Raw genomic sequence first — 15866 nt, forward strand, 5'->3', positions numbered from 1 at the left:
GCATGCACGTTAAGCCAGCTGGTGAGTCTAAATTGTCCTCGTGTGAGTAGGTGTGGGGTGTGTGTCAGAGTGTCCTGTGAAGTGATGGTGTCCCGTCTAGTCCAGCCTTGCACTTTTCTTGCTGTTGTTCCCCACAGCTTCATAATTTATAAAGCAGGTTCAATTAAATGGAGGAAAAAAAATTTTAAATGGATGACGGCTGGCTTTCTTTGCTTGAAGCATCAAAGCTTTAATATTGAGAACTGCATTTTTAAAATGCTTAAAAAGCTTTATTTTTCCTGATGAGTGTCTCAATGGCTGTTTCTTAAGATGGACAGATCACCTTATCCTTAGAAACATTTTCCAACACTAGCTGGAGAAGTCTAGACTTTTAAAGACCAGTCATAAATTGCCTCTTTTCAAGTATTATCTAAAGCTGCAATGTCTTTCAAAACATAAAGTATTAACTATAAGTTCCAGTTTTGTGATTCATATTTGTTATCATCCCTGTTCAGTAGAAAATGGAAAAAAAAAACAGTTTTATTAAAATTAAAAGAGAGTAATGTTGCGTAAAACAACTTAAAATAATTAAGAGTACACACTTACTTTTAAACCTTCTGTAATCTGGTTTTACTAAAATTGCTATTAACTGTATACTCAATGTTTCAAAAGATATTGCCTGTACTGTTTCATGTCAGATAGCAACATTACAGAAAGCAAATAAAAATGCAGTTTCATAAATAAACATGTTTAATTGTATACTGTATTTAGGAATCATTATGTCTCTTTTAATATCTGCATGTTAGATGGGCATGCAATTAAGAATTTCACTATACTCTGTGCAAGTGACAATACTTCTACTATGAATTATGAATTTATCAGTTTTAGTTTATTGTAGAGTCTTAGCTATTCTCACCCAATTAAACATGCTCTCATCTAAAAATTAAGATGGAAAAAACATAAAGCATAGTATAACAGTTGTAATTTCAGAGGTGCAAACAATGTAAGTGCAGTACATTGCTATTTTATGAACCAAATAGTAATACTGCTAATCTTAAACAAAAAAAAAACAAATTTTGTCTTCAAAAAATCTAAAAACCCTGTTAAGATCTGTTTATTTGTTAAACACTAATGTCTACAAGTAAGCAAATGTTTAATTTGTGGCTGCACACCCTAGCATTCTGAAAAAAGTTACAAAGCTTGTAATGGGACAAAAGGAAAAGACTCTATCAATGGCTATATAATATTCTGTTCTAAGTTAAACTTGTTATTTGAAATGTTTACCAATAACATAGTATTGTTAAAATTGTTGCTAACTTTAGCTGAAATTATAGCCACTAATATGAAGTAACGTAAATAAAATTATTTATTCTTTTTTGAACCCAGGACTGGGTTTTAGCATTGCAGGAGGAGTGGGAAACCAACACATCCCAGGAGACAATAGCATTTATGTGACCAAAATAATTGATGGTGGAGCAGCACAGAAAGATGGGAGATTGCAAGTGGGAGACAGGCTGCTTATGGTAAGAAATCATGTATCAAAGCTACAGCATAATGTATTAAAACAGAGGTCAGCTTCAAGAATTCTCTGAAACCACTGAAACTACAGTACATATTCCAATTCATTTTACTTGTAAGAATTCTATTTGAAATATACAGTATATAAGGGAGTCAGGCTTCCAGAACTGACCAAGAGGTCACAGCATGCTAAGAAAGTATAATCTGCAATGCTGGCCAAAGTTAAACCACATCTGTAGAAGGTGAGAAACTGGGACAACCACAAAGAGCGATGGGCGCTCAGCAGGCTCCTGTCAATTATGGAGAATCCACTGCATCCACTAAACAGTGTCATCTCCAGACAGAGGAGCAGCTTCAGCGACAGACTGCTGTCACTATCCTGCTCCACTGACAGACTGAGAAGATCGTTCTTCCCCTAGTCTATGCGACTCTTCAATTCCACCCGGGGGGGTAAACGTTAACATTATACAAAGTTATTGTCTGTTTTTACCTGCATTGTTATCAATCTTTAATTTAATATTGTTTTTTGTATCAGTACACTGCTGCTGGAGTATGTGAATTTCCCCTTGGGATTAATAAAGTATCTATCTATCTATCTATCTATCTATCTATCTATCTATCTATCTATCTATCTATCTATCTATCTATCTATCTATCTATCTATCTATCTATCTATCTATCTATCTATCTATCTATCTATCTATCTATCTATCTGTCAGGCCCAGTCTTAGGTATTATGGGGCCCTAGGCAAAAGGGGGGTCCAGGGGCCCCCTGAGGGGGGCAGAGCCCCCCTGGAAGCTCTGCGAAATGCGTGAAAATTAGACCAAGGAGACGTTTCGGGGCCCCCCAGACGCTGGGGCCCTAGGCGTTCGCCTACTTCGCCTATGCCTAAGGCCGGTCCTATCTATCTAAGAGGTTCTGGCAACATATTTGGTGATTAGGATATTCTCGACAGCTGAAAGAAATTCTTTGAGGAATTCTGAACCCATTGGAAACACCCTAAATACAGAAAGCATCCAGTGGGATTTGATTCATTTCTGAAGCTAAAGATTCTCCTGTGGTCACCAGATTGTTGGCACCGATAACATGTAGCCTGAAATCCTTAAAGCTTTGGATATTTAATTCATGTCTTGGGCAACATACCTTTTCAATATTGTGTGGAAACAGCACCTCAGTACTGGTGCTTTATTTTATTATTTATTTAAGATCACAATACACAACATCCTTACTATTACAGCTTTTATCACACTGACTAAAGAAAAATGCACCAACTGTTTGTCCTTGTACAGATGAATGTAAAAGGACTACATGTATACATGTACATCCCAACTTGGGGAAGGATTATGGTCATGGTATATTGAGGAAGATACTACATATTTAGGGCTTTGGTTTTGATAGTACATATCATTTGGTCCCTTTTCAAGTGAGACTTATGGTTATGTAATTTGCATTTAAAAGGGATGTAGGACTCTGACAAAAGAGCTAGAAATTTTCATGACGAGAATATCAAGGCACATCTAAGGTTTGGTAAGCATCCAGTATGAGGACACGAATAATGCATCTCTGCTGTTTAAAGATGGCATTTTCATGTTGGCTTCATCAGACTGCAGTCTCCATTGTGTGCTGAAGTATTTTGTCACCAAGTATGATGTAGTTGTGATGAGGATTAGCACATCTGCATCAGAGATCATTGTCCTCTCCTATAACAGTAAAAACAGTGACAGTCTGTGAGTTAAAATCCAGATTTAAAATCAGAGTAAAATAAGCAGTCATCGGGTCCTTAATGTTCCTTCTTTGATGCCAGATGAGCCCAGCACAACTCCTTCTCCATGTCCACAGCTATTCATAACTTGCTTAGTGGCAGAGACTTTAGCAGCCGCGGTCCTCTCTATGGACCCATGTCTTAGCTGCCTCAATCCACAGCTGCCAGACTGCTTGGGGGTCTGTTGTTCTTCTGTCCTCCTTCTCGCTCCAATGGCGTACCTCAGATTCCTGAGGAGGACTCCCCTGTGATTGTACCTGCTCCTCAGAGAATAATCAGCAGGGATGATCCATCCCTAGAGCATAGATCCTTTGCTCCTCTGCGGAGCTAGCAACCACGTTGCCTGTCACTGACTGGCAAGCTGCCTCATCCTGCTTTACCACTCAAATACTTCTCTCACAGCTCTCTGTTTCTCTCTGTTTCCTTCCTGTTTCTCCTCCCCTCTCTGCCATGCAGGCTTCTTTTATGTGGTCTGATTGGGTGCAGATGTTATATGCTGCCTCATCTGAGATGTGAATGAGGCCCCTCACTGATCTGTTCACATTTGCATGTAAATGTGTGATCAGCCAAGCACACCAACCAACCCTGTGGCGAAGCGTGCTAATGCACACCCACATCCCATCGGAGCTGGGGCTCTCCAGGTTGCAATTTTTAAATAAAAGCCACAGACTTGTCATCACAATAGGATACTGTGGCCTGCCCACCTGAGTTTGCTACCCTTAGTAAAAGAAAATCGAAGTACAGAAGTAGAATGATTACAACAAGTACAATTTAGTCATCAAAACAGAACATTACTGTATGTGAGGAAGTGTCCATACAAGCAGGAATAACAAAACAAAATGTAAAATATTAAGAAATTTGTAATTTATTTAAAGCTGAGTGGAACATGGATTTTTAATTTGAATTAAAAACTAGGAATGTAGGACAATGGCAGACTAAACAGGTACATTGTTATAGATCCCACTAAACACTTATTAAGAGTGCAATAGCTATACATGTTGAATTGGAACTAAATCATATACTTAGCCATAAGAAATATTTATTTGCTCATGGCATTTGATACTTTTCAGGACTCTAGTAAAGCATAATCCAAAGTTGGATTCTGTTAATAATGTAGCTCTTGATTGAAGATAAATATTGTGTTGCGGTATTCCTTAGTAAAGCTTATGAAGTTATGGGGTTGCCTTTTGCATCCAAGATGATGATGCTCTTTAGGAAAGGATTCTGGAGGTGTTCCAAATATAGCAATTTCAAGAAAAATCTTGTATTCACATTTTTTTTCATATTTTGGCATTGACATTATTGAAACTTGGTTCACGAAGACATAATGTAAGATGAGACTTTCTGTTGAATCATTTATCTGCAGTTAGGTCAAAAACAATTAGCTTAGAGTGTGACTTAACATCAACAATTTTAAGTATATTCAAAGGATAGTTATTTTGCTGTTCTGCATGGGGTTAGAATCCTGGCAGAATGTTGAGGCTTACATTCCTTTCGTAACCCTGCGGGATCAGACTTAATTCTTTGTGGCATGGTATACAATTTCAGTGCTGCACACAGGACCAGATGGTCAAAGAATAAAAATCATCACGGTAGCAACATGCTGAGCTAAGATATCTAGCTTTCCCTAGCCACAGCAACTTACTTCAGACTTCCATGGGGAATACAAAGACACTTCCAGGGCAGTACAGAGAAATGGTTCCACCTGTATATCCTGGGTGCGCCCCTGCTTTTTCCCCAAGAAGGCCATGCTATATGCACTACCTATCAGAGGTGCATTGGGGCACCCACAGTAAATGCCCACACCACCATAGCTGGTTCCTCTCAATATGTAGAAGTGACAGTTTTAAGTCCTCCCGTATGGCCGAGCTCCTCACCTTTTCTCAAAGAGTAAGCCCAGAAACCCTTTGTAGGAGATTAATTTCACCTTCTTGTATTTGTGATGTAATTCTTTCAGTCACTACTCAGAGCCTTTGAACACAGGCAAGTATAGGGATATAGACTGACCTATAAATGAATTGTCGACTAAAATATTTTGGTGTTCCATAAATGTAATAGAGGTAACAAAAATATTATTTATGTAACGGTAACTTACTGTTTAGGCAGTGTGATTGGTTTTTCCAACAGAAATACAGACACAATAATGCAATAAATATTCTGGTTATACTGAAAGCTGCACTGTGAAAGTGTAAATTACCTGACCTGGCTAAATATTTGGATATTTAAAGCCTTTAAAATATGCTAAATAAAATAGAACATACAGTCATCGTTCTACATTGCAGGTTGATGAGAAATGATTGCATACACCTTTTGCTTGTTCTAATATGCATTTGAAAGTTTTACTTTACAGTAGCTATTAAGTTTGGCACCACAGGTCTAAGTTGCCTCTAATACACCATTCCTAAAGAAAAAAACAAGATTGCATTTATAAGCAAATGACAATTGAACTAAAAGAATCAAGCAACCAAAAAATGAGATTTTTGTGTGCCAGGATTAGCCTAAGGCAAAAGCTTTATTGAAATTTACATAGCATTTGGTGGACACAGCATTCGGAATTGACAAATGTGAGGTCAATACTACATTGCCACATCCTTCAACAATATCATGGCATGTGATTTATAAGAATACAGATATAATGAGGAGGAGCTGTGAGTGAAATCATGCCTATCATCTGACATCTGATCTGGATAGTGAGCTACCGCAAAAAATTCTTCTTCTCTGCACAGTTCTCCATAACAACAACAACAATTTATCTTGTATAGCCCAAAATCACACAAGGAATGCTTTAATGGGCTCTAACAGGCCCTGTTTTTGACAGCCTCCCAGCCTCAACTTCCTAAAAAAACAAAAAAGTCCCAAAAAAAAACCCTTGTAGGGAAAAAATGGAAGAAATCTTGTGAAAGACAATTCAGAGAGAGAGGGAGAGAGACGCCCTTCTAGGTAGGTTGGGCATACAATGGGTGTCAAATAATTGGGTAAATACAACACGCAAACCAATGCACAAGTATTATCCGTATTAATGACAACTATGAGCTTGTCTCTAGAGTTCTTTATTGTGACACAATTTCAGCCCAACACCTTAAAGATGACTAACATTATTCTATCTTTAGCTTTATTGCGGAATTTTCAGAAACCCTCCTCTGTTCTTAAGCAACCAAGTAATTTTCATCACTGAGTATAGAACAAATATAGTCACTGCTCTGAGTAGCAAAGCAAGACATAACAGCAATGCACAAATATTAAAATGATTCATGTGATATATGGCCGGCCGTTCATTCCGGCCAATACCCCCAGGCCGCCAGGTGGAGCTCTCCCTGCAGCATGGAGGTGCCCCGAATACCAGCAGGGAATCATGGACAGTGGAGTTTTCCTTTACAGCCCTGCTGGATACCTTGGGAGCCAACAGAGGACGCTGCAGGGAGGACCAGAGACCGTTACGTGCACTATAACCCAGAAGTACGTCTTAATCACAGCGACAGGAGGAATGATGTACTTCCGGGATGAAGAAGAAGAGTTGTTATCTGACCCAGAAGTGTTCATAGTCACATGGACAGAGGGAGCGAAACACTTCCGGGTCACGGACTATAAAAGGACTGTGGGAAATCCCAGACATCTAGCTGAGCTGGGTGGAAGGGTGGCAACGCGTCTGGGAGAGTGGAGGATTGATTAGTGTATTGTTTATTATTTTTTATTGTTTATTGAAGTATAGTGGAGGTGGAGGTGCTTTGTGCACGTATTTATTATAAAATAAATAATTATTGGACTTTTACCTGGTTTCTGGCGTTTGATCGGAGGGTTCAAGGGAGCGATAGTGCCCCCTATGTGTCACATTCACTAAATTAATTTCTCTTTAGTGTTGATGAAACTGGCAATTGTGGTTATTCGTCTTCTGACCGATATGAAAAAATTGGCCAGTCATCTCAAACAAACGTCATTGGTGAAGTCTTAAAAAAAATCTCTCACACAACCTACTAAAATTTACTTTGCAGAACAAGACAAATCATATCATCCACCTGCAAAAAAAAAACTAGAATTTGAGTGTTCATGTGGGTGTGGGACACGAATTATTGTGCTAAAGGTGACAGTAGGCAGTACTGTGTATGGGACCAAGCGGGAGTAGCATGAAACATTTTAGAAAAAGGATGGGTGCAATCTTAAAATGTCAGTTCCACACAAGTTTGTATGTGGATGGAAAGAACTGACACTATGTGACCATGAGCAAGTCACTTCATTTGCCTGTGCTTCAATTGGAAAAGCAAAAGAAGTATAAACAATTGTATCTCAGATGTTGTAAGTTACCTTGGATGTAGGCCTCAGTAAAGTAAGAAAATAATAATAAAAAAGATGGATGACTCACTGTCTAAAAGTGGAATTTTTGAAGCTCATAAAAGCACTCAAGGAAGTGAAGTACAGTAAAAATTTAGAGTCTGTAATATAGCCAAAGCATTGCTAAATTTTGTGAAACAAAGTCATTTAGTCAGTAACATCATAGTCAGACATTGAGAAGAAATCTAATCGAGAGAAGAGTCAAGATAGTATTTCTGAATGATGAAAGTCTATATCTGGACTCGCCATTCTTAGCCTAATGTAACATTGTAGAAGGAGACTGGAAAAGTTATGATGGAAGACAAAATCAAATTTATGGTGTGCTTTGTTCAGGGTGTAAGATTTGGTCAATTGAGCTCTAGCCGATAATAATATTGGTGGTAATAAACTGATTTATCTGTGTCTGGTAGCCATATCTGTGAAACTGATTAAGGTAAAATTGTATAACTGCAACAGCTGATAGCAAGCTATAAAGATTGTCATAAAATAAAACTTAGTACTTTGCTTAGGGGATAGATATGGATGGCTAGCCGAGCAAAGTGAATATGATAATTTGTGGTTAGTCTTTTGTGTCAATTCCATCATTAAAATTTAGCAGGCCTACCTGAAACTAGTGATTACATTTAAATGTATAAAAGCTTATTTGAGACTAAAGGCTGAAAAAGAAGATGAGTGAAAAATGAAAATAAAAGTAAAGCCGAGACAATGACGCTTACAGGACCTTGTAAAATGAAATGAACTGTAAAGAAGGAAAGGGTACTGTATATTCATGAAGAAATAAGCTATTATGAAGAAAGGGTGAAAAAGTAAAGTTAAAAAACAAAATTTAATAATTGGTTGCTTTTATGTTGTTATAAAAATAAAGTATAATTTTCTTATGCTCATTTTCAGGTTAACAACTACAGTTTGGAAGAAGTCAGTCATGAGGAAGCTGTAGCCATATTAAAAAATACATCAGATGTGGTCTATTTGAAAGTTGGGAAGCCAACAAGTGTATACCTTACAGATCCATATGGACCACCTGATATCACTCATTGTAAGCTATGTAATCTCTTGAGTTGTTTCTGCTTAACTTCAATAATGTGGTGCTGTTGATGGGTTCTTTCTTAGTTGTGTAACTGAAAAATAGTATTACTCTATTTCCATGCACTGTAATAAAGTCTATACACTATATATGCATTTCTAACCTACATAAAAATCCTTAAAATAACAAACACAACTACTCAAAAACAAAAATGACAAAAATGTGTATATGTGAAATTCTACCAACATACTTGCTCTGACTTATGTCACATGGGAGGCACCATATGTAAGGAAATGCAGTAAGAGTGACACAGGTGTACAAAGCGTGTTATCTGTTATAATGTAAGGTACAATCCAGGAAAGACATATGATGCTAGTACCCACATTATGAGTGAGGAGGTTGACCCACGAAAAATACTTGACTACTGAAGGGGGAAGAAAACGGTTTTCATTCTTTTTTCAATTATAAAGTTAAGTGTTCATTGTCACTATGTGTCATACATATTACAGAAATTAAAAAACACTACACCTTATTGACAGTGCTTCCATGGCTTATTAATATCCATGACTAATACATTTCTGAAGCATTCAACCAACAGTTTATTGCTGCACCTCTCAAGAGTCCTCAATCAATGTTCAGTATTTCCTTATGTAACATTTTTAATAGCCATCCTGTCTGTACTTATTTTTTTACTGGGTGGCCATTAAATGTAGGTAGCTGGCACTTATGAAGACCTTCTGATCACTGCTGGCTTTGCTCTTGGACAATGTATTGAAGTGCTCTTTACTAAATGTTTGCTTATTAGCATCTGCTCATGTTGTGTAGAATCCCAACAGTATATCAGCACCTTCTCATGCTTTTCCTATTGTGTGGTTTATGCAATTTTTAATTCCGCGATAAAAAAAAATGCTTCTAAAAGTGTATTTTAATTCAGCAATAAAAGAACAAATGCTTCTAAAAGTGTATCCTCTTGGAATAATTCAACACATTTAGTGTCCTAGCCTATATATTTATACCAGGATTCAGCAGATGATTACTTTAGGAGTAAACGATTTATTCTAAATAAGACTTTCAGTCCAGAGTACAGATTTATAGACTAAACTACATTCAAAACTTAGAATAATTTATTAGGCATCATAAAGGAATATCATGCTATCATTAAATTTAATCGATCAATAACAGTATAAGTTGTCTTGAACAGTAAAATTGGTGTCTTGATTTAACTGTTTACCAAATCCCTTTTCATAAAAGCCTTCTGAATAAGTGCTGTAACTTTATTCATTTAAGAATATTAGTTGTGGATAACATTTGCAGGTAATTGAATGGATTCAAATAATAATGAATGTTTCATTTTTTTGCATTATTATCATTTTCAGCTACTGATGACCTTTGACAATGGTTATCTTTTCCTTTTCAGCGTTTTCACCAACACTGGAAAATCATATCTCATCTCCAGGCAATAACGGTACTTTGGAGTATAAATCAACACTTCCTCCTATTTCACCAGGAAGGTACTCTCCAATTCCAAAACATATGCTTGGAGAAGATGATCTTAACAGGTTGGATGGTTTTTCATTTTTACGGTAATTTCTTCCTCTTTACTAACAGAAGATAATGTTCACAGGTACCGTTAACCTGGATGTCCTGTTTGTCTGTCAAGCCAAAAGATGTCCTGTCAATGAAACATTTTCATTGTTTGCATGCTGGAATATTTAGTTGTGTGTGACAGAGCTTTTATGTTTTTTACAGCATGAATATATTTTTCATTTTTAAGTGTTGCAAATTTTAAGTTAAGTGTACTTTGTGCATGCTGAATGGGTGTCATGTTGAGCATTAATAGCTGTTTCCTGATATCACATTGCGACCAAAATATGTGTAACAACAGGTCATCTTTTGTTATTGTAATCGCGAGCATCTTGGTAGCACAGGGGTTTTTTCTGCTGCCTCACACTCTGGAACCTAGTCCTAGTCTGACTTAACATACTCTATATGGAGTTAATGTATCTTCCCTGTCCTCATGCAAGTATTTTCAAGGTACAGTTCTCCAGTTGCAATCCATCTCCAAAAATAACCTTTTCTACATTATTTGGAATCCCCCAATTGTCCTGGCATGAATTATTATGGAAATGTTAGCAAATGTGACCTGCAGCTGACTGGCAATTCTTCCATGTATGGTTCCTGTCTTATGTTCACTGCTGCCAATGGATTTTTTGATCAGTGGTGATCCTGTATTGCAATAAACAGATTTGGAAATACATTAGTGAATTAATGAATTATTTTTTAATTGTCAATCAACACTTGTTTATTGATTAAAGTCTCAAACCTTGAGAGTTCTGTCATAATTGATGTCATTCACACCACATACAGTAAGTTTCCTTTTTTCTTTCAAAATCAAAATAAATATGTGGAGACAGTGTGTGACAGATAATAGTCAAATGAAGCAAATGAGGCAGATGGCAAACTCCCTGCTAGAATTACCTTTTATTACTCTCTATTGCAAACCTTGATGCAAACTGAGTAATTCAAATGCAAACTTAAAAACTGAATACTTTCTTTGCAATGTATGCTTTTTACACTTCCAATTCCAAAGACCTCTGACCTAATAAAATGCTTTTACCATTAATATCCCAGAAAAGTACAAATCTTCCCAGAAGAAGCTAGGTGCTTTTCTTTGTAAAGTTTTCAGTGCGGCTTCATGGTTTTTTTGCATTGTGTTGCCCCAACTAGCGTAATCAACATCAAATTCTGTGTTTCTGTAACATTACAGATTTTGAGTTTTATTAGTTTTATACATATAAAGTAAGGCTTTATTTGAGTATTTATTTTCTTGCTAACGAGCAAGAGAGGGAACATCAACACAAAGGGTGGATTATTTTAAACACTAGCCAAAACAGAAGGCATGCTGGAGTATTGTGTTTATATTCACATGTCAGCCTGACTTAGTGACTTTAGAATTGGGTCATCACTGTCTAAATTTTCAGTTATTTTTATTCGATTTATTGTAATAACTTTAAACAAGACAATACTTTTAAGTTAGCAAGCTTGGCTGATTTTATATCATAATAAATTATTTAACTCTGCTGAGTTAAGTGGAACTCTATTTTACTGTACATCATTTAAAAAAAAAAGGCAGACCTGGGCAAAATCATTGCTGTAAAACAATACAAAAAATACAATGCTACTGATTTTAAGATTTCTCTGAAAGCTTAATTTTGCTTAATAATATTAAATGTACCATTTGTCATTGCCTTTTTATTTAAAAAAAAAAAAATTAGTCTAGCCAAAGGGTGCTCATGTTGACCAAATCACACACAATTCTGTTGTCTCGAAGTGGAATGCTGAGGAAGGCAAGTTGGATTTAGTGAGGATACACCCTAGGTGCTGCCCGCAGAATAATGCCCAGAGTAAATTGCAGGGATTATAACTGGTGTTACTGTTCCTCAGAATTCTGTTCTTTCCAATTTGGTGTCTGGCCACAATGACCCATATTAGAACAAATTAATAAATTGTAAACTGAAATAAAGACATTTTGTGTTCATTGCAATAATTTTTGTAAAATACTCGAGAGCCCTTGCTAAGCTTATATTACTGATTACAATGTTGCATTCACATTATTATAAAATGAAATATTTCGAGCTCTTAGACAGTACAGTGGTGGAGTGGTTAGTCCTGCTGTCTCCTAGATCTAGTATGTGTGGGTTGGATTCCCGCATCCAGTTGTTGTCTGTGTGGAGTAAGTACGTCCTAGGTACTCCATTTTTTCTGTCCCAGCCTTAAAGGAGTGGACATTAGGTAGATCGCTGACTGTAAATTGGCCCCAGTGTAAGTCAGTGAGTGTTAGCATAGAGGACAGGCACCTTGACAAAAGTATTTCCTGCCTTAATCCCTGTGCTGCCCGGAAAGTGTGGAATTTAAATTCCCACCCATCCCAACAACCTTGAAGTGTATTAAACTGTTCTGTGAGTGAATACATTATGTATGAGTAAAATTTAATTCAAAATAGTTTATATTATACACCTTTTCATCAGTAAATATACACTGTAAAAGTGCATACTGTTATATTTGTATTTGTTCAGCTTACTGATCTGGAAGTTTCACATTCTTAAAAAAAAATTACAAGCCTCAGTAACCTTAAATTGCATAGTGCAACAACAAAAATGATATTTTGTCATATTTAAACAATCTTTTCAGTATTTTCATTATTTAGAAAGAAGTGACATCCTGTATTGAATTATGTATATGTAGCTCCACCACTTTAGTTGTTTTTTGTTGTATTCATGCTTAAGGAACAGGACCTGCAGCCACATTTCAAACATAAAACAAATCATACATAAACAATCTAACTATTTTAAAAGCTTTAAAACCATCCCTGCTTAAAAGAAATGTTGTGTATTGTGCATTACAGTGGGAAAGTGATGCTTATTTTCTGTCATGCTCCTGCAGGATGATAACTTCCTAACGGAAAACATATTAGAAGTGACTGGCTTAGAGCAATTAAAGTCTTTCATTTAGGAAATTTCAAAAGAGCAGCCAGGAAGTTAAACAAATGGTCTAAACACGGTCAAGTTCAAGCGGCAAACCAGAGTCAAAGTAATAACTAGAATCTGCTGTCTAAATACTTGTTAGACTCTTGCTAAGCCGTTAATTTAATGTCTTTAAGTTCGCAGTGAGATTTTGATTTTTTTAAGTCCAGACTTACTCTGCACAGCCTTCTTTTATGTTGCATTATGATGATATCACACAACGCATTGTATTGAGTGTCCATCACTCAAAATAGCATCACCAAAGTAACAATAAATGTGTATAACAAAACACAATAGTGTGATGGAAAACAAACACCAAAATAGCTCAACGACATATTCCCTGTATATTAACTGGTTTATGGTAGTAGATTCCTCCTATTATGGCATGCAGATTTTATAAATTGTTTCTAAGGTTCCTCATTTTTTTCTCTGTACTTGTATATTTTTTCCCATGGTTTTAAAATATAGCTAATCCTTAACTTTTTATTGTAGCTTAATTGTTTTCCCATTATGTTTGAAACTCTTGCAAAGGCATTTTCTTTTTATTGTTGGCACCATTATTTTGGCTAGCCGTTGCTATGATGCATTGCTGGGGTACATCTCCTTGCATTATGTCACAGGTGTGACGGTATATAAGTCAATACCTGTATCTGAACAGACTTATTGTCCCTTGAGTACATTGTAAAAGATCAGTTCGACTCTATAGTGAATTTTTGGCAAGCAGTTTCCCTTTGAGTTTGCATCACACTTTTGTGTGGTTTAGTGTTTTGTTTCATCTCTTGTTCAAATTCTGCAATTTTCTGGTGTTAGAACACCTGCCTGATTATCTAAGGAGGATTTAGACTTTTATTTTACCAGCTATGTAGTAGTAGTAGTAGTAGTAGTAGTAGTAGTAGTAGTAGTAGTAGTAGTAGTAGTGTCATGTGTATCGAGTACAGTGAAATTCTTATTTGCATCTCCAACCAACAGGTAACATGTTGACACTGTCTGGCACCATGATAAACAAGAATGATTTTAAAATTAAAATAGGTTTGATTAATTCAAACAAATGTATGTGAGACCCTATGTACGGCTTCTCGGTTTGGTCTGGTGGTGCCCTAGTTGTGTACTGACAAAGCTCTGTGACAGTTTTTACAATTTAGTATATTATTTTCTAGCTGGTAGACTTGTACAAAAGAGGCAGGTTTCATTTCACATTCAGATTTGTAAAACTGACACTAAAATGGTTTTGCATGTAATTTCGCAATTGTGAAATGCAAACTCACTAAAGAGTTTTTGGAGGTTTTAAAGTTTTGGTGGGAAGCAAGGATTATTATTTCCTAACACCAGGAACACTTCTGTTTTTACCTCTGTTCTTTTGTGTAGCTTCATAAAGCATGAATTCCATATTATACCAGTAAAATCAATTCTATATAGGTCTATTGTTCACATTGCCATGGAAGAGAGCAGTACTTTTTTTAGAAATGTGACACAGCATATTTTCCTCACAAAGAAAAACTAAAATATACCATCATACTTGTTACTGGGTTTGTCCACAGGAAAATCTCATTATGTAGGTAGCCTCCTGTGATGGACAACACACATGGGTGGGTATCCCAGCCGAGAAGCAGTCTGGTTCCTTTAGCGGATGGGAAGCCAGAACCTATGCCTCCACAAGAAACAGGGTGAACATTATCCTATCTTGCCCATAAGACAGGCAGGAGATGCCTGTCTGGGAATAGAGTATAATGGAAGGACAGGGGCAGACAACCCAGCAGGACTATGGGCTCCCCTGATGCAATAAGAGACAGCTTCCTTGGGTGATGTTACCCCTACAGTTACCCACTAGGGATATTATAGTTCCCTAGAACAGCCTTGTCAGGTTCCTTGGGGGCTGCATGGGGGGTGCTGCAGGGATTCCTCACCCCTGCTTTATGGGACTTCCGTTTGACTCAGAAGTGCTTCCATCGGGCCATGCCCTAGCACCGGAAGTACTCCCAGGTCTGGGTTAAAAGAAGCCACTTGACCTCATCCAGGCGAGTCAGAATCGAGTGGAAGCGGACAAAGCTTACCTGGGAGGTGGAGAGTAGGAGAAGAAAACAAGACAATGTGGTAGGATTTGCATTTATTGCACTTCTGGAGCCTCCGTGAAAGGTACTTGAGTAAATGAACTGGTTTCATCTGAATGACTTGTGTCTATGAGGTTGTGTCTGTGGTTAGGCGATCTCTGGAGCCTTCTAACTGTCCACACTCCCTTGACGTACAGATAAATTTGGAATTACTGGATGAAAACACTTTCAGACTGTAAATAAATGCCATTCTTCATGTGTCAGTGGCACAAATTTGACTGGAAGTGAAACAATTCATTAATTTTTGCTGCATTTTCAAATTTGCGTGAATTGTTTTGCACTAAGTGGTGAATCTGTAAAGGCTGCAACATGCTGAAATCAGTCAACGTCAATATAATTTAGGTCTGTCTCACTTCCTGTTCAGGTGGCAGTGGCGCAGTGGGTAGCACTGCTGCCTCGCAGTTAGGAGACCTGGGTTCCCTTCCCGGGTCCTCCCTGCGTGGAGTTTTTATGTTTTCACAGTGTCTGCGTGGGTTTCCTCCGGGTACTCCAGTTTCCTCCCACAGTCCAAAAACATGCAGGTTAGGTGGATTGGCGATTCTAAATTGTCCCTAGTGTGTGTGCACGTCCAGCGGTGGGCTGGCGCCCTGCCCAGGGTTTGTTTCCTGCCTTGCGCCCTGTTTTG

General features: G+C 37.3%; 1 protein-coding gene across 36 annotated transcripts in view; it reads left to right on the top strand.

Annotated features, from left to right (window-relative positions):
* The window catches only part of dlg2 (discs, large homolog 2 (Drosophila)), a 1641316-nt gene that overhangs the window by 1279994 nt on the left and 345456 nt on the right, over window positions 1-15866 (top strand). For 27 of the 36 annotated variants that reach the window (XM_051926947.1, XM_051926951.1, XM_051926957.1 and 24 more), the window contains 4 exons: window positions 1-21; window positions 1366-1502; window positions 8478-8622; window positions 10028-10193. In XM_051926947.1, coding sequence (XP_051782907.1) covers window positions 1-21; window positions 1366-1502; window positions 8478-8622; window positions 10028-10193 — 469 coding nt within the window. The remainder of the gene's footprint in view (window positions 22-1365; window positions 1503-8477; window positions 8623-10027; window positions 10194-15866) is intronic. The other 9 variants (XM_051926949.1, XM_051926954.1, XM_051926978.1 and 6 more) reach the window with 3 other exon arrangements.

Source organism: Erpetoichthys calabaricus, chromosome 4 (genome assembly GCF_900747795.2).
Source record: "Erpetoichthys calabaricus chromosome 4, fErpCal1.3, whole genome shotgun sequence".
NCBI lineage: Eukaryota > Metazoa > Chordata > Cladistia > Polypteriformes > Polypteridae > Erpetoichthys > Erpetoichthys calabaricus.